General features: G+C 43.3%; 1 protein-coding gene across 1 annotated transcript in view; it reads left to right on the top strand.

Moving 5' to 3' along the window:
* LOC115113357 (mediator of RNA polymerase II transcription subunit 14-like) overlaps positions 1–19,181 on the top strand; it is a 48,455-nt gene extending 29,274 nt beyond the window's left edge. The window contains exons 23-29 of the mRNA XM_029640904.2: positions 794–973; positions 2,247–2,485; positions 3,952–4,131; positions 17,410–17,517; positions 17,693–17,818; positions 18,066–18,255; positions 18,376–19,181. Coding sequence (XP_029496764.2) covers positions 794–973; positions 2,247–2,485; positions 3,952–4,131; positions 17,410–17,517; positions 17,693–17,818; positions 18,066–18,255; positions 18,376–18,449 — 1,097 coding nt within the window. The 3' untranslated portion in view covers positions 18,450–19,181. The remainder of the gene's footprint in view (positions 1–793; positions 974–2,246; positions 2,486–3,951; positions 4,132–17,409; positions 17,518–17,692; positions 17,819–18,065; positions 18,256–18,375) is intronic.
* Positions 19,182–19,531: the final 350 nt, after the last annotated feature.

The following is a 19,531-nucleotide window of genomic DNA, read 5'->3' as shown; positions in this document are numbered from 1 at the left end:
GGAGGAGGGGGTTGGGTTGGGGTAGATGTGTGGACTGGGTTGGTGTAGAGGGGACTGGGCTGGGGTATAGGAGGGGGCTGGGGTAGAGGAGGGGGTTGGGTTGGGGTAGATGTGTGGACTGGGTTGGTGTAGAGGAGGGGACTAGGCTGGGGTAGAGGAGTACAACCATAGGCGGTCCATGGTGCAGGTTGAGTGACACATGGTCTGTAGGCGGGCAGGGCTGTATATGGGCTGGCAGGCTAGCTTGCTGTCTGGCAGGCTGGGTGGCTGACTGGTGAACTTTCTGGGCACATTGATCATGTCATAAGGTGAACGCCTACAGGTGAACGCACCAATTTGTAAGTCGCTCTGGATAAGAGCGTCTGCTAAATGACTTAAATGTAAATGTAAATGATCAGTGTTTCCAACCTCTAGCCCATGGACTTGCACTGGTCCCTGTGCTGTTGCTCACCGGTCCCTTGGATAGTTCTGACACCTGTTTAGTCTGTTCTCAGGTGGTTGAGAAGTTGAACCCAAGCTTGACTGGGCAGTGGGCACACAGTGGTGGTTTAACAGTGGAGAGTGTTAATTGGGGAGTAAATGGAAGTGTTTGAGAACGTGACAGTCTGTGTTTTTGTGCGTCATTGTTCATGTCGGACTGTTTGTCTGAGTAAACAAATAGGTTCATGACAATTATTGATTATTATTGCTGTGATTATGTTGAGGATGATGATGACTGATAATATCAGTGGATACTGTATTGATGTCGACGATGATGTGAGTGAAAAATAATATCTGTCTGTATATTTCCCAGGTGCTCTGGACCCCAGCTCCCCCTATGCTATGGTATCTCCCAACCAGAGGGGCCAGTGGCCAGGCTCTCCCCAAGTCTCAGGGCCCTCTCCTGGGGCTCGCATCCACGGCATGTCCCCTGGAAACCCCTCACTCCACTCTCCCATCCCCGACGCCTCACACTCCCCGCGCGCCGGCTCCAGTGAGTACCACACACATGGTAGAAACTCTCTACATCCCCATACATGACTCTCTGACTGGATTGGCGCCGGACATTTGACCTACAACAATTTAATTTACTGGACATTTGGGAAATTTAGCGGACCAATATGCATTGGGTGCGTGACCTGATTAGGGCATCCACCCACAGCACATTTACAATATGGTAATTCATATGAACAGAACATGCAAGTTGAGGATGCAATGATAAGCGGTCCTTCTTACTGAATTCTGATGTGCACTTTGAACATGTTAGAATAAGTGTCCACATTTACCTTTGCTCAACCAACAAGACGAGTAACGAACAGCAAAATCACTAACCTTTGTCAATCCACTATAGTAGAACATTTTAGGCTAGCTATTGTATTGGTCAGCTTGTCGAGGATGAAATAACCTATTCCAAACAGACTCTGGGACAGTTGTGGGAAGATGGATCCCAAATTCATATAACCAGTAAAGCCTAGTCTACATTAGTGATGCAAAAGATCCGAACGTTTAGCTTAAAATGTTGATAAACCTATTATTTCTTAGTAAAGAACAAGAAGGCCCTCACACTGTTAAATTCCCAGTTCGCCTCTTTATTGACAACGTTTTGATCCGAAAACGCATCTTCGTCAGGTCCAAAAAACTGTAATTTGTTCACATTAGCGCAGCAATGCGCACAAGGCAGTAGGAAACAAGTGAATGTTTGTTCCATAATGCAACTGGCAGGAAACCACAGTGTAAAAAGGGCACCTGTCACACAAACGGTGACAGAGATTCAAATATGTGTTAGATCTCCTCTTGTTCTACATTTCTAAGGCTACTTTGAAGCAAGATAAGACATGCCTCGTATGTTTTAAAATGTTCAGGTTTTAAACAACTAAGTAGGCACAGCCTACTGCCTTCAGCTCATTGCAAAGTAGCGTTTGACACGCTGATGAACAACACGGAAATGTCCGACTTCAGTGCGTTCAAGTCAACTGGGAACTGGGGGAAACTATCCGACTCTGAAAAATAGTTTTTAGCGGTTATCCAACTTCCGACTCCGGCCGGCACCAATTTCATTTATCAGCTTTTCAACAACAACAAAAATCTGGGCAAAAGCTGGCTATTACCGGCTAACTATTACCGGCTACCGGAAACCCTGCTCCCTGAATGACAATCCACTGAAATCAGATCTGTTTTCCAAAGGTTGAAGATGTTAAGACATCTTCATGAATGTGTATATAAAAGAAAAAGACGTCTTAAAAAATGTCTTGTTTATGTGTCTCCAGGTTCCGGGTCCATGCCCAGCAGTATGCCCCCGCCCCGTAAGCTACCTCAGCGCTCCTGGGCTGCCTCCATCCCCACCATCCTCACCCACAATGCCTTGCACGTGCTGCTGCTGCCCTCGCCCACCCCCTGCCTGGTTCCGGGCCTGGCAGGAAGTTACCTCTGCTCTCCACTGGAGCGCTTCCTGGGCTCGGTTATCATGAGACGTCACCTGCAGAGGATCATCCAGCTGGAGCCCAACGTGAGTGGTGATCTGTGGTCCAATCATCTTTGAGTTTAGTCCATCTGTCTTTCTCTCGTCTTTCCCTTTCTCACTCACCTACTCAACCTCTGGCTTAAATAAACAAGTATTTCTGTCCTTCTCACATCTTCTTTCCCTCTCTCCATTTAATCCTTCCATCTCATCCCTCCATCTCTCTCTATCTCATCCAGCTGGAGGCTAACGTGAGTGTTACCACTGTCCTCAAACATCTGTTCCTACCCCATCTCTCCTCAGCTTAGCCATCTCTCTCATCCCATTTCTTCATGTCACTGTCAAATGAAGCCTGATTTAGCCAGCTCTAGGGATGGGCGATATATCAAATTCACTTGAATATATGTTTTTGCGCGGTATTCCAAATGCCCGAATCGCAAGAATCAAGGTTTTGTTATTTTTCGTTGTTATGAGTGTTTTGTATTCATGTTGTAGTTTTGGTCTCGTCTCCTTCGCTCCTGTGCTGTGTTCACCTTCCTATTTACACCAGAGATCTGTATAAATGACAAGATGCACGTGTCCACCCTAACACTGGGAGTTGTTGTCCCAAAGGCGTGAAGGCAGGTCGACAAGCTTAGGTCCAAAATAAACCCATAGAAACGCATTGGCTTGATTTTGGGCAAATTTCAGTTCGCCTCTTTTTCTATGTTCTACACACACACACCAAGCCCCTCCCCCTGCCTCTCACGCCAACAGAGTTCTGACAAGCGGTTTCAACTCGCTTTTTGAATTTGAGGTTTGGTCCTACAGAATCGGTGATATTGACACCAAAACACATTGAGACATTATTTTACTGTAGTAGAGGGGAAGTTAACCTTGTGCGCAGAGTAGACACTACTAACACGAGAGTATAAATTAACATTGTTTCTGAATAAATAAATGCTCAGTAGGTCGCATGTGGAAAAAATATCAGGTTAAATTATTTTGATAATAATTACATTATTAGTGAGTTTTATGGTTGTGGAAGGCTTATATTTAGATTAGGTATAACTTCACAAGCCCTGAATTAATTAGATTATTGCTGACTGTTTGAAATGCAGTGTATTTTAACATTTAATTGTACAATAATGCTTATTTAGAGAACGTTTTTTTTAAAGTAAGATATCGTTTGAAAACATCGAGATATGATTTTTAGGCCGTAGCGCCCAGCGCTATTCTAATTACTTCATCTCTGTCTAACTCCTTGGTAGAAGCTCTCTGCTGGGCTGTTCCTTAACCCCACTGCTTTTCCCCAGCCTTCAATCTCTTGAACCTTCAGCCCAAGCATTAGTAGATAGAGGCTAGTTTCCTTCCCCAATTAAAATGTGATCTTTTGAAAATGCCATGTAGATGATGGTACTTTGTAGAGCTAATGTGGAACAATCTTTCTATTTTTACTTGTTTTTTTTTTGTTGTTTTTTTCTATTATAACAATCCTTCTCTCTCTCCTCTCCTCCCCTCCTCCCTCTCTCCAGCTGTCTATTGTGAACTCAAACGAGCCGGGTGTGATCATGTTCAAGACGGAGGTGTTGAAGTGTCGCGTGGCACTCAACCCAAAGACCTACCAGACCCTGCAGCTCAAAGTAACCCCCGAGAACACCGGTCCCTGGTCACAGGAGGAGCTACAGGTCCTGGAGAAGTTCTTTGAGACTCGGGTAAGACTAGTGTAGTTTCTTAAGGATGCCTGCACATTTATTGGTTTGAAATGTTTGGGCCTGTTGACAGCATTGAGTTCATTACGCTGAGTTCTTTACAGTATTGGTGGTGTTCTCTTCACATTGGGAAGAGCAGGAAGCCACTGAAGGTGTCGTGGTCACTAGAAGTATCGTAGAGCATCCTGCCTGAGGGGAGATGCATGTAGACCACATCTCCGTCCTCCAGTTCCAAAGTCAATACATTAGACATAATAGCTGAAATAGCCGTGGTGGTGAATGTATTCCTCATTGTTTATAATTCTCTGGTCATTATGGTTTAGGTATATATAAATGAGTAAGATGACCCATGGCAGTGAATCTGAAGTAGTAGACTCATCTCACTGATGCTATGAAAAATATCTATATCAGAGAAAAGCAAGGAGCATTTTCTGCCTCTTTAAGACACAGTTATGCCGGGATTCAATCTGTTTCTGTGTGGGTTGTCGACAATGCAGCTTTTAAAGGCAATGTTCCCGCGTTTGTGGAGATCACATTCACAGTAAACGCTGCTTTGTTTTTGCTTATCTTAACTTTTTTGGCGCATAATGTTTCGGACATCATTGTCTATGACTGAAAAGAGCTTCTGGACATCAGAACAGTGATAACTAAGCTCCATTTGGATTAAGATTTCTACTTCAACGAGTCGGCGGAACACAACATACTGCTAACCCCGGACAAGGCCGTTATCCCCGACACTCTGAAGAGAAAGAGACGTGCTGGGCACCCTGATGAAACTACGGCGGAGAGTAAATAAACCTGTTCTATTGGCGAAGGTACAATCACTGGAGAACGAACTGGACAAGCGCCATTCAAGACTATTCTATCAACGGGACCTGAAATATCCTATGTTTCCCTGAACATGGCTGAACGAGGACATGCATAATTCACATTGAGCTGTTTTTTTCTATGTATCGGTAAGACAAAACGGCAGTAAGCTCAAGGGGGAGGTGTGTGTCTCTTTTGTTAACAGCTGGTTGGCGATCTCTAATATTAAGGAAGTCTCGATAAGTTGTAGACCATACTATTGACCAAGTTTTCGTCTATATTTTTTTGTAACGGTCTATTTACCACCACAAACCCATGCTGGCACTAAGACCACACTCGACGATCTGTATAGGGCCATAAGCAAACAAGAAAATACTCATCTTGAGGCGGCCCTTCTAGCGGCCAGTGATTTTAATGCAGGAAAACTGATATCTGTCTTAGCGAATTTTTACTAGCATGTCACCTGTGCAACAAGAGGCAAATAAACCCTAAATCACATTTACTCCACACACAGAGATGCATACAAAGCTTTCCTTACCCTCCATTTGGAAAATCTGACCATAACTCTATCCTTCTGATTCCTGTTTACAAGCAAAAACTCAAACAGGACGTACCAGTGACATGCTCAATACGGAAGTGGTCCCATGAAGCGGATGCTAAACTACAGGACTTGTTTCGTTAGCAATAACTGGAATATGTTCCGGGACTCATCCAATGGCTTTGAGGAGTTTACCACATCAGTCACCGGCTTCATTAATAAGTGCATCGATAACGTCGTCCCTACAGTAACCGTATGTACATATCCCAACCAGAAGCCATGGATTACAGGCAACATCCACCTAACTAAAGGCTAGAGCTGCCGCTTTCAAGGAGCGGGACACTAATCCGGACCCTTCTAAGAAATCCCACTATGCCCTCTGACGAACCATCAAACAGGAAAAGCGTCAATACAGACTAAGATCAAATCCTACAACAGCAGCTCTGACACTTGTAGGATGTGGCAGGGCTTGCAAACTATCACGGATTACAAAGAGAAACCCAGCCACAAGGCCCAGTGAAGTGAACCTACCAGACGAATGGAATGCCTTCTATGCTCGCTTTGAGGCAAGCAAAACTGAACCATGCGAGAGCACCAGCTTTTCCAGACAGCTGTGATTACGCGCTCCATAGGTGACGTGAGTAAGACCTTTAATCAGTTCAACCTCTCCCTGACCCAGTCTGTTATACCTACATGTTTCAAGTAAACCACCATAGTCCCTGTACCCTGGAACGCCAAGGTAACCTGTCTAAAATGGCTATACTCCATGTTCACCCACGAATGCGTGGGCGGGCGTGCACGACTCTAACACCATCATTAAGTTTGCCGACAACACTACGGTGGTAGGCCTGATCACCGATGACGATGAGACGACCTACAGGGAGATCAGAGACCTGGCAGTGTGGTGCCTGGACAAGAACCTCTCCCTCAACGTCAGCAAGACAAAAGAGTTGATCGTGGACTACAGGTTAACGGAGGGACGAACACGCCTCCATTTACATCGACGAGGTTGTGGTGGAGCAGGTCGAGCACTTCAAGTTCTTTAGTGTCCACATCACTAAAGACCTATCATTGTTTATACACAACAACAAATTTGTGAAGAGGGCACGACTACACCTCTTCCCCCTCAGGAGGCTGAAAAGATTTGGCATGGGCCTCTACAGCTGCACCACTGAGAGCATCTTGACTGGCTGCATGACCGCTTGGTGTGGCAACTGCTTGGCATCCGACCGGAAGGCGCTACAGAGGGTAGTGCATACGGCCCAGTACATCACTGGGACCAAGCTCCCTGCCATCCAGGATCTTTATACCAGATGGTGTCAGAGGAAGGCCTCCACTAGTGCTGACCCCATTTAGTCAACTGGTCGACTGTTTGGTCGATAGGCTTTTGGTTGACGTGAGATTTCTTTAGTCGAGCAGTCTCAAATCTATTTTTTGTTCATGGTGCACAAGTCACCGGTCTGATTCGCACCTGTCTCAGTGGACTAATCCATTGCGGAGGCCACGGGGATGGCACACTCTAAGACGTGCTACTGAAATTGTAAATGGGTATATTATGTAAGAATAATGGTGCAAAACGAATAATGCCCGGGCGGTGTGTTTGGGATCATTGTCATGCTGAAAGACCCAGCCACGTTTCATCTTCAATGCCCTTGCTGATGGAAGGAGGTTTTCACTCAAAATCTCACGATACATGGCCCCATTTATTCTTTCCTTTACACGGATCAGTCTTCCTTGTCCCTTTGCAGAAAAACAGCCCCAAAGCATGATGTTTCCTCCCCCATGCTTCACAGTAGGTATGGTGTTCTTTGAATGCAACATTATTTGTCCTCCAAACACGATGAGTTGAGTTTTTACCAAAAAGTTATATTTTGGTTTCATCTGACCATATGACATTCTCCCAATCTTCTTCTGATTCATCCAAATGCTCTCTAGCAAACTTCAGACGGGCCTGGACATGTACTGGCTTAAGCAGGGGGACACGTCTGGCACTGCAGGATTTGAGTCCCTGGCGGCGTAGTGTGTTACTGGATGGTAGGCTTTGTTACTTTGGTCCCAGCTCTCTGCAGGTCATTCACTAGGTCCCCCCGTGTGGTTCTGGGATTTTTGCTTACCGTTCTTGTGATCATTTTGACCCCACAGGGTGAGATCTTGCGTGGAGCCCCAGATCGAGGGAGATTATCAGTGGTCTTGAATGTCTTCCATTTCCTAATAATTGCTCCCACAGTTGATTTCTTCAAACCAAGCTGCTTACCTATTGGAGATTCAGTCTTCCCAGCCTGGTGCAGGTCTACAATTTTGTTTCTGGTGTCCTTTGACAGCTCTTTGGTCTTGGCCATAGTGGAGTTTGGATTGTGACTGTTTGAGGTTGTGGACAGGTGTCTTTTATACTGATAGCAAGTTCAAACAGGTGCCATTAATACAGGTAACGAGTGGAGGACAGAGGAGCCTATTTAAAGAAGAAGTTACAGGTCTGTGAGAGCCAGAAATCTTGCTTGTTTGTAGGTGACCAAATACTTATTTTCCACCATAATTTGAAAATAAATCAATTTAAAATCCTACAATGTGATTTTCTGGATTTTTTTCTTCTCATTTTGTCTGTCATAGTTGAAGTGTACCTATGATGAAAATTACAGGCCTCGCTCATCTTTTTAAGTTGGAGAACTTGCACAATTGGTGGCTGACTAAATACTCTTTTGCCCCACTGTATATATATATATATATATATATATATATATATATATATATATATATTATTTTTATTTATTTATTTATTTATTTTTTTCTTCTCACCTTTATTTAACCAGGTAGGCTAGTTGAGAACAAGTTCTCATTTGCAACTGCGACCTGGCCAAGATAAAGCATAGCAGTGTGAACAGACAACACAGAGTTACACATGGAGTAAACAATTAACAAGTCAATAACACAGTAGAAAAAAAAGGGGGGCGGGAGTCTATATACAATGTGTGCAAAAGGCATGAGGTAGGTGAATAATTACAATTTTGCAGATTAACACTGGAGTGATAAATGATCAGATGGTCATGTACAGGTAGAGATATTGGTGTGCAAAAGAGCAGAAAAGTAAATAAATAAAGAGTATGGGGATGAGGTAAGTGAAAATGGGTGGGCTATTTACCAATAGACTATGTACAGCTGCAGTGATCGGTTAGCTGCTCGGATAGCTGATGTTTGAAGTTGGTGAGGGAGATAAAAGTCTCCAACTTCAGCGATTTTTGCAATTCGTTCCAGTCACAGGCAGCAGAGTACTGGAACGAAAGGCGGCCAAATGAGGTGTTGGCTCTAGGGATGATCAGTGAGATACACCTGCTGGAGCGCGTGCTACGGATGGGTGTTTCCATCGTGACCAGTGAACTGAGATAAGACGGAGCTTTACCTAGCATGGACTTGTAGATGACCTGGAGCCAGTGGGTCTGGCGACGAATATGTAGCGAGGGCCAGCCGACTAGAGCATACAAGTCGCAGTGGTGGGTGGTATAAGGTGCTTTGGTGACAAAACGGATGGCACTGTGATAGACTGCATCCAGTTTGCTGAGTAGAGTGTTGGAAGCCATTTTGTAGATGACATCGCCGAAGTCGAGGATCGGTAGGATAGTCAGTTTTACTAGGGTAAGCTTGGCGGCGTGAGTGAAGGAGGCTTTGTTGCGGAATAGAAAGCCGACTCATGATTTGATTTTCGATTGGAGATGTTTGATGTGAGTCTGGAAGGAGAGTTTGCAGTCTAGCCAGACACCTAGGTACTTATAGATATCCACATATTCAAGGTCGGAACCATCCAGTGTGGTGATGCTAGTCGGGCATGCGGGTGCAGGCAGCGATCGGTTGAAAAGCATGCATTTGGTTTTACTAGCGTTTAAGAGCAGTTGGAGGCCACGGAAGGAGTGTTGTATGGCATTGAAGCTCGTTTGGAGGTTAGATAGCACAGTGTCCAATGACGGGCCGAAAGTATATAGAATGGTGTCGTCTGCGTAGAGGTGGATCAGGGAATCGCCCGCAGCAAGAGCAACATCATTGATATATACAGAGAAAAGAGTCGGCCCGAGAATTGAACCATGTGGCACCCCCATAGAGACTGCCAGAGGGCCGGACAGCATGCCCTCCGATTTGACACACTGAACTCTGTCTGCAAAGTAATTGGTGAACCAGGCAAGGCAGTCTTCCGAAAAACCGAGGCTATTGAGTCTGCCGATAAGAATATGGTGATTGACAGAGTCGAAGGCCTTGGCAAGGTCGATGAAGACGGCTGCACAGTACTGTCTTTTATCGATGGCGGTTATGATATCGTTTAGTACCTTGAGTGTGGCTGAGGTGCACCCGTGACCGGCTCGGAAACCAGATTGCACAGCGGAGAAGGTACGGTGGGATTCAAGATGGTCAGTGACCTGTTTGTTGACTTGGCTTTCGAAGATAGGCAGGGCAGGATGGATATAGGTCTGTAACAGTTTGGGTCCAGGGTGTATCCCCCTTTGAAGAGGGGGATGACTGCGGCAGCTTTCCAATCCTTGGGGATCTCGGACGATATGAAAGAGGTTGAACAGGCTGGTAATAGGGGTTGCGACAATGGCGGCGGATAGTTTCAGAAATAGAGGGTCCAGATTGTCAAGCCCAGCTGATTTGTACGGGTCCAGGTTTTGCAGCTCTTTCAGAACATCTGCTATCTGGATTTGGGTAAAGGAGAACCTGGAGAGGCTTGGGCAAGGAGCTGCGGGGGGGGGGGCGGAGCTGTTGGCCGAGGTTGGAGTAGCCAGGCGGAAGGCATGGCCAGCCGTTGAGAAATGCTTATTGAAGTTTTCGATAATCATGGATTTATCGGTGGTGACCGTGTTACCTAGCCTCAGTGCAGTGGGCAGCTGGGAGGAGGTGCTCTTGTTCTCCATGGACTTCACAGTGTCCCAGAACCTTTTGGAGTTGGAGCTACAGGATGCAAACTTCTGCCTGAAGAAGCTGGCCTTAGCTTTCCTGACTGACTGCGTGTATTGGTTCCTGACTTCCCTGAACAGTTGCATATCACGGGGACTATTCGATGCTATTGCAGTCCGCCACAGGATGTTTTTGTGCTGGTCGAGGGCAGTCAGGTCTGGAGTGAACCAAGGGCTGTATCTGTTCTTAGTTCTGCATTTTTTGAACGGAGCATGCTTATCTAAAATGGAGAGGAAGTTACTTTTAAAGAATGACCATGCATCCTCAACTGACGGAATGAGGTCAATGTCCTTCCAGGATACCAGGGCCAGGTCGATTAGGAAGGCCTTCTCACAGAAGTGTTTTAGGGAGCGTTTGACAGTGATGAGGGGTGGTCGTTTGACTGCGGCTCCGTAGCGGATACAGGCAATGAGGCAGTGATCGCTGAGATCCTGGTTGAAGACAGCGGAGGTGTATTTGGAGGGCCAGTTGGTCAGGATGACGTCTATGAGGGTGCCCTTGTTTACAGAGTTAGGGTTGTACCTGGTGGGTTCCTTGATGATTTGTGTGAGATTGAGGGCATCAAGCTTAGATTGTAGGACTGCCGGGGTGTTAAGCATATCCCAGTTTAGGTCACCTAACAGAACAAACTCTGAAGCTAGATGGGGGGCGATCAATTCACAAATGGTGTCCAGGGCACAGCTGGGAGCTGAGGGGGGTCGGTAGCAGGCGGCAACAGTGAGAATGTATGTGTATATATGTATGTGTATGTATGTATTGATATCTACAGAAAAAAGACAGATCGTGCTTCTGTTGCTATTTTGAGTGTTTGTTTAATAGCCCACTGATTCCGGGAACACCAAGCCTCACGCAACCGCAAAATGTCGGATAAAGCAATTTCAGTTTTTATTCTTTGCTATGCTGTAAAAGGCTGTACATTTGTTTTCGTTCGAACAGACTAGTATTACTTATAAATGATTTAGTGTTGTTTACACTGTTCCAAACTGGCAGAAATTGTCACACAGAATATACATGCAACTCTCACTCCTCTACCCTCCTTTTTCTTGATCTCCTTCTTATTGTTATTATTACAATTATTATTATGATCCTCATTATAATACAGTGCCTTGCGAAAGTATTTGGCCCCCTTGAACTTTGCGACCTTTTGCCACATTTCAGGCTTCAAACATAAAGATATAAAACTGTATTTTTTTGTGAAGAATCAACAACAAGTGGGACACAATCATGAAGTGGAATGACATTTATTGGATATTTCAAACTTTTTTAACATCTCAAAAACTGAAAAATTGGGCGTGCAAAATTATTCCCTTTGCCTTTATGACAGCTTTGCGCACAAGTTTATGTAAATGTGAATTGAATGTAGGAGAATATAACACAATAGATCTGGTTTAGATAATACAATGAAAAACAACATACGTTTTTTAAATTTATTGTATCTTTAAAATGAACAAGATAACACAAACCTTCAGATAGGATGATGGGGACAATTTCAGTGAAAAATATGAGAGGGCAACAGTACCTGTGCAAAGTTTCAGAATGATAACTTCCAAAATGAGTGTGCTACATGACATTTATCATGAAGTCACCCAGGTGTCCCACACAAGTAGCCCAAATGTACCCAAGTTGCCAAATTGGGGAAGGTATACATTTTGAAACAAATAACTATATACAAAATGCCGAAATGTATTCTAACACACCCCCCCCCAAAAAAAAATTGAGAAAAAAATATATACATTTACAAAATAACATGGGTAACTATTTACACACTTTCAATATTTGGAAGACCCTCAGCAAGCAATGCAGGTGTAGAAGCACGGTGGCTAGAACTCCCTAGAAAGGCCAAAACCCAGGAAGAAACCTAGAGAGGAACCAGGCTATGAGGGGTGGCCAGTCCTCTTCTGGCTGTGCCGGGTGGAGATTATAACAGAACATGGCCGAGATTTTCAAACGTTCATAGATGACCAGCAGGGTCAAATAATAATAATCACAGTAGTTGTAGAGGATGCAACAGGACAGCACCTCAAAAGTAAATATGAACAGTTTAGGGTTCCATAGCCGCAGCAAGAACAGTTGAAACTGGAACAACAGCAAGGCCAGGTGGACTGGGGACAGCAAGGAGTCATCATGGCAGGTATACCTGACGCATGGTCCTAGGGCTCAGGTCCTCCGAGAGAGAGAAAGAGAGAATTAGAGAGTGCATACTTAAATTCACACAGGACACCGGATAAGACAGAAGAAGTACTCCAGATATAACAAACTGACCCTAGCCCCCCGACACAAACTACTGCAGCATGAATACTGGAGGCTGAGACAGGAGGGGTCAGGAGATGCTGTGGCCCCATCCGATGAGACCCCAGGACAGCGCCAAACAGGAAGGATATAACATCACCCACTTTGCCAAAGCTCTACACAATATTGTGCTGCTGAGGTGTAATAAACAGATATAATGAGTACAGGGAACATAAGGTTGAATATATTATTATAGACCTGCTAGATCTACTGTCTCTATTATATTATGACAGACCAGCTAGATCTACTGTCTCTATTATATTATTATAGACCAGCTAGATCTACTGTCTCTATTATATTATTACAGACCAGCTAGATCTACTGTCTTTATTATATTACAACAGACCAGCTGTATCTACTGTCTCCATTTCACTTTGGCCATTGTTTCGGGCCTGCCCTCCCCTCAACAGCCTCAAATAGGCTATTTCATGTGGGTTGGGGTGGGGCGGCAGACACATTTCATCACTTTTCATTACATTTTTATATATTGCTTCTAAAATTAAAATAAATCACAAATAATATTTTATATGATTAATTTCAAACAAGGGCATTAGCATGAGAAGAATTTACCAGTCCAAAACGGTGACATTGTTCCTCTTCTGCAGGCACCGTTACAGATTATACACAATGGCTACAACGGTGTGCTCTCCATTCAAAAAATATTCCTCCACTTGGGAATCGCTAAATGAATCGTCCTACAACAATCGCTGTCTCACTTATCCGATCAATTTCTTCTAAAATTGTGTGTACATCTGTATATCTAGACTTAGATTTAGCTTTCGCTGACTTAGTTGCCATACTGATTGATATATATAAATAGCTGAATCTGCTCGTTTACCAAACAACGCTGTGCGTAAAATGCGTAGCTCCATCCGGAATAAAACTTCAATAGCGAATGACTATTTACGCCGGTGTTTACGACATGGGTTGGTCTTCCAACACACAACCATTGCTTATTGCCGTTTACCTCAGCTCATTGGCTATCTACCCAGCTAGATTTCAAGACGATCAGTGGTCATTGGGTTAAAATACAGTCAATCAACGAAACAGTGGACATATCATTGGTGCACAGTGATGTCATTACTTGTTGTCTTCAAATCGGTTTCTTTCAGTCAATACGTCCCGCAAAATGGCCCATCAGGTTTGGTTGTGTTACAAACAAACCAGTTGATTGCAATGAAACCAAACATGACTGGAAAAGTCGCGTTCTGTGTGGGTTATTTACCTGGAATGTGTCGTCGAAAATGGAATGAGACGGAATTCACGACATAAGCGGTTCACAAATTGTTTCGTGTTAGGCCTGAAAAACAGATTTTATCAAACAAAAGATAATTCATTGTGTAACAATGAGCATTGGGATTGCAAACAGATGTAGATCGTCAAAGGTAAACTATTTATTTTTATGCAGTTTTGGATTTTGTTACGCCTGTGCTGGTTGAAATAGTTGTTTTTTATGGGTCTCTATCCTCAGATAATCGCATCGTATTCTTTCGCAGTAAATCCTTTTTTAAATCTGACAACGCAGTTGGATTAGCAAGATTCTAGGCTTTCGATACATGTGAGACACTTGTATTTTCATGAACTTTTTATGTAGCGATCACCGTATGTTGTGGAATTTCAGCCCGCTACCGGGTTCCGTGCTCAGAGAGGTTAAGACATGGTCAGTCAATCCGGAACATTTCAAGAACTTTTGACGTTTTTTCAAGTGCCGTCACAAAAACCATCAAGCACTATGATGAAACTGGGTCTCATGAAGACACCAGCAAGGAAGACCCAGAGTTACCTCTGCTGCAGAGGATTTGTTCATTAGAGTTAACTGCACCTCAGATTGCAGCCCAAATAAATGCTTCACAGAGTTCAAGTAACAGACATCTCAACATCAACTGTTCAGAGGAGACTGCGTGAATTTAAAAAAACATTTTTTTACTTCCACCTTTTATTTAACCATGTAAGCCAGTTAAGAACAAGTTCTCATTTACAACTGCGACCTGGCCAAGATAAAGCAAAGCAGTGCGACACAAAAAACAACACAGTTACACGTGGAATAAACAAACATACAGTCAATAACACAATAGAAAAGTCTATATACCGTGTGTGCAAATGAAGTAGGTAAGGCAATAAATAATAATAGTAAATAGGCCGCAGTGGCGAAATAATTACAATTCAGCAAATTTACACGAGTGATAGATGTGCAGAAGATGAATGTGCAAGTAGAGATACTGGGGTGCAAAGGAGCAATTTAAAATATATATATATATATATATAAATAGCAATATGGGGATGAGGTAGTTGGATGGGCTATTTACACATGGCAGTAAGCTGCCTTGATAGCTGATGCTTAAAGTTAGTGTGGGAGATATGAGTATCCAGCTTCAGTGATTTTTGCAATTAATTCCAGTCATTGGCAGCATAGAACTGGAAAGAAAGGCGGCCAAACGACGAATTGGCTTTGGGGGTGACTAGTGAAATATACCTGCTGGAGCGCGTGCTATGGGTGGGTGCTGCTATGGTGACCAGTGAGCTATGATAAGGTGGGGCTTTACCTAGCAAAGACTTATAGATGGCCTGGAGCCAGTGGGTTTGGCGATGAATGTGAAGCGAGAGCCAGCCAACGAGAGCGTATAGGTCGCAGTGGTGGGTAGTATATGGGGCTTTGGTGACAAAACAGATCTGTGATAGACTGCATCCAATTTGCTGAGTAGAGAGTTGGAGGCTATTTTGTAAATGACATCGCTGAAGTCAAGGATCGGTAGGATGGTTAGTTTTACGAGGGTATGTTTGGCTGCATGTGTGAAGGATGCTTTGTTGCAAAATAGGAAGCCGTTTCTAGATTTAATTTTGGAGAACACTAAGCAAACTGGCCCTAACCAGAATAGAAGAGGAGTGGGAGGCCCCAGTGTACAACTGAGCAAGAGTACATCTACATTTAGAGTGTCTAGTTTGAGAAACAGACGCCTCACAAGTCGTCAACTGGCAGCTTCATTAAATAGTACCCGCAAAACACCAGTCTCAGCGTCAACAGTGAAGAGGCGACTCCGGGATGCCTTCTAGGCAGAGTTCCTCTCTCCAGTGTCTGTTCTTTTTCCCATGAAGGGTGTAGTACATGTGTGTGCATGTACATGTGATATAGATACTTTTGCACTTCTCGCACCAAATGTTTATCACTAGCAGACAGAACACGTCTCCTTCCTGAGCGGTACGATGGCTGCGTGGTCCCATAGTGTTTATACTTGCGTACTATTGTTTGTACAGATGAACGTGATACCTTCAGGCGTTTGGAAATTGCTCACAAGCATGAACCAGACTTGCGGAGGTCTACAATTTTTTTTCTGAGGTCTTGGCTGATTTCTTCTGATTTTCCCACGGTGTAAAGCAAAGAGGCACTGAGTTTGAAGGCCTTGAAATACATCCACAGGTACACCTCCAATGGACTCAAATTATGTCAATTAGCCTATCAGAAGCTTCTAAAGCCATGATATCATTTTCTGGAATTGTCCATGTTTTTTAAAGGCACAGTCAATTTAGTGTATTTGTGGAATTGTGATACAGTGAATTATAAGTGAAATAATCTGTCTGTAAACAATTGTTAGAAAAATGACTTGTGTCATGCACAAAGTAGATGTCCTAACCGACTTGCCAAGACTGTAGTTTGTTAACAAGAAATTTGTGGAGTGGTTGAAAAACGAGTTTTAATGACTCCAACCTAAGTGTATGTAAACTTCCTGCTTCAACTGTACATACATACAGTGCATTTGGAAAGTATTCAGACTCCTTGACTTTATCCACATTTTTTTACGTTACAGCTTTATTCTAAAATGTATGAGATGTTATTTATTTAATCCATTTACCCCAAAGCGAAAACAGTTTTGTTTTTGGTGGAAATTTATAAAAACAGATACCTTATTTACGTAAGTATTCAGACCTTTTGCTATGAGACTCGAAATTGTTGTTCTGTAATGGATGCAACATTTTTAAATTTTTTAGACCTTTTATTTAACCAGGCAAGTCAGTTAAGAACAAATTCTTATTTTCAATGACGGCCTAGGAACAGTGGGTTAACTGCCTGTTCAGGGGCAGAACGACAGATTTGTACCTTGCTCGGGGATTTGAACTTGCAACCTTCCGGTTACTATTCCAACGCTCTAACCACCTAGGCTACCTGCCGCCCCAACATAATCCTGGTAGAATCATTACTTGTTTCAATGTTTACTAATGACATGACACTGGCTTTGAGTCAAATGAGAAAAAAGGTGGGGGTCTACATACATTCCGAATGCACTGTATGTCTCGGACTGAAAACGCGGGAACTAAAGCCAAGATTTCTGATAAAGAGAAGTGCTGGGTGATCTGACCTCCATAGCAGGTCATTTTGAATCTGAAGCTGGAAAAGTCTGTGGGAAAGCTGAACCTGTTAATTGGTTGGAGGGCTCTCTTTATCTTCATTAAGTGCAGGAATAAATACGTGTGTTGTGTACTATTAGTCTTTGCCTGAAAAGTTCAACGTTAGATATTACTGCCCTGTCGGTGCTAGAAGCACAAGCATTTCGCTACACCCGCAATAACATCTGCTAATCACGTTTATGTGACCAATAACATTTTGTTGAAATGACTCACCCTTTTTTATCATTTTTATCTCCCTTTCCCTTCCTTTATCCTCCCCCTCTCTTCCTTTTTCCTCTTCTTCCCCTTCTTCGTCCTCCTCTCTCAAGGTGGCTGGCCCACCATTCAAGTACAACACGCTGAATGCCTTCACCAAGCTGCTGGGCGCCCCCACCAACATCCTCAGGGACTGTGTCCGCATCATGAAGCTTGAACTGGTGAGGTCTTTTTCCTCTGTGTGTGTGTTTGTGTGTGTGTGTGGTACCCCATAAATATATTTGTGTCAGTTAAGAATATAAAGGGGCTGGTGATGTGTTTCTGCCTGTCTGTGAGAGAAAGACATATGTGTAATGATTGTGTAAGTGGCTCTCTAACTTCTGTCACCCTCTCCAGTTCCCTGACCAGGCCACCCAGTTAAAGTGGAATGTCCAGTTCTGTCTTACCATCCCCCCCAGCGCCCCTCCCATCGCACCCCCAGGAACCATCGCTGTGGTGCTCAAGTCCAAAATGCTCTTCTTCGTGAGTACTGGTTTTCTCTTGCCTGATTAGTTTTAATTTAAGCAGTTGATTGGCCGATGTCCACTCACCTGTTGTCAGTCTCTGTTTGCTGGCTTTCATCCTTCCCCTGTATTGTAGTTTAATCAGTTGTCATAGCTGCATATCAGTTTCGTAGGTGTTACAACCCATCTTACAATTCCATTGACTTGCACTGAAGCTGTGTGAAGTGTAACTAACCCTGTGCTCTCCCTTTAATTCTCCCCTTCAGCTCCAGCTGACCCAGAGGCTGCCGCTGCCCCAGGAGCCGGTCAACATCATTGTTCCCATCGTATACGACATGGCCACGGGCTTGACCCAGCAGGCTGACATCCCCAGACAACACTCCTCCTCTGGGGCAGCAGCACTTATGGTCTCCAACATCCTCAAGAGGTTCAGCGAGCTGCACCCAGCACGACAGGGTTAGTGAGATTGTCTGCACACACAAATAGAAGATAGACAAAGATTTGATTGGAACACTCTGACAGAAAATACGTTTGGGGGGGTATTATATTGACATTGGTGTTTTTGTCTCCTCTCAGGTGAGTGCACTATCTTTGCCTCAGTTCACGAGCTCATGGCCAACCTCAACCTGACCCCTGGTGGTCGTCAGTAGCAACCCCACCTCCTTAGTCAGAAATGGAACCAGAACAGGAACACAACCGAATATGGTCCTATTCTGGACAGGGAAAGGTTCCTTTCTGGAGTCTAATGAACTGGAGATGACGTGCGCCCGCTGGATTTCCTAATGCAACATATATCCTCTCTGCCTCAGCCAACCGACCTAAAACTGATGTACAGTTAGTTTTTCTGTCAAAAAAGGGAGCGGAATTATGCAGAACCATCACACAGTTTTTAGTCTTGACAAAGAACACATTCATGACCCAAATAAAGGAGTGTTTATCTTGAAAAAGAGAAGTATTCATTGTCAGAAGAAATTTAAAAAAATATGTATTTTTTTCCTCCAGATGCACTTCTTATCAAAGGATTCACAAATTAAGAATATGGGTGTTTACCTAAAGATGCACATTGTTGTAAATTTCAGCATTATAAAGAATAGTAATGACTTTTGCTAGAGCATGAATTCACATTCGTTCTTTTTTATAACGGAAGATATCAATACTGTTGTGGTACTGGGGCTGAATTGTATCTTAGTACACTATTTAAATGTATTTTTCCCTTTATGATGTCAAACCTAGTCCCTTCCTAGTTCAAACGGGTCACTTTGAACACTGTAAAACTGTGACAAACTTTATAAGCCAGCTGTATTGTATGACTGCTTTTGAGTCCTGAATGAAGATCCAGTCTATCTTTGATTACTATTTAATAAACCAATTTTTAAAAATCATTTATTTTTGTCAATTTTTGTGTTTTTATTTGTTTATATTTTTTCAAAATCCATTCTCTATGGTGAATCACAATTACACTGAAAGCTGCTGGATTGAAAATGGGTATGATTTATTTATATATACATATACTTTGAAGAATCTCAAATATGAAATATATTTAGATTTTAACATGTTTTGGTTACTAAATGATAATGTATGTGTTATTTCATAGTTTGTATGTCTTCACTATTATTCTACAATAATAGTAAAGAAAACCCCTTGAATGAGTATGTGTGTCCAAACTTTTGACTGGCACTGTATATATATATATATATATATATATATATATATACAGTGCCTTGCGAAAGTA

This window comes from Oncorhynchus nerka, linkage group LG3, assembly GCF_034236695.1.
Source record: "Oncorhynchus nerka isolate Pitt River linkage group LG3, Oner_Uvic_2.0, whole genome shotgun sequence".
Classification (NCBI taxonomy): Eukaryota; Metazoa; Chordata; class Actinopteri; order Salmoniformes; family Salmonidae; genus Oncorhynchus; species Oncorhynchus nerka.
This window is presented reverse-complemented; position numbering and strand designations above follow the sequence as displayed.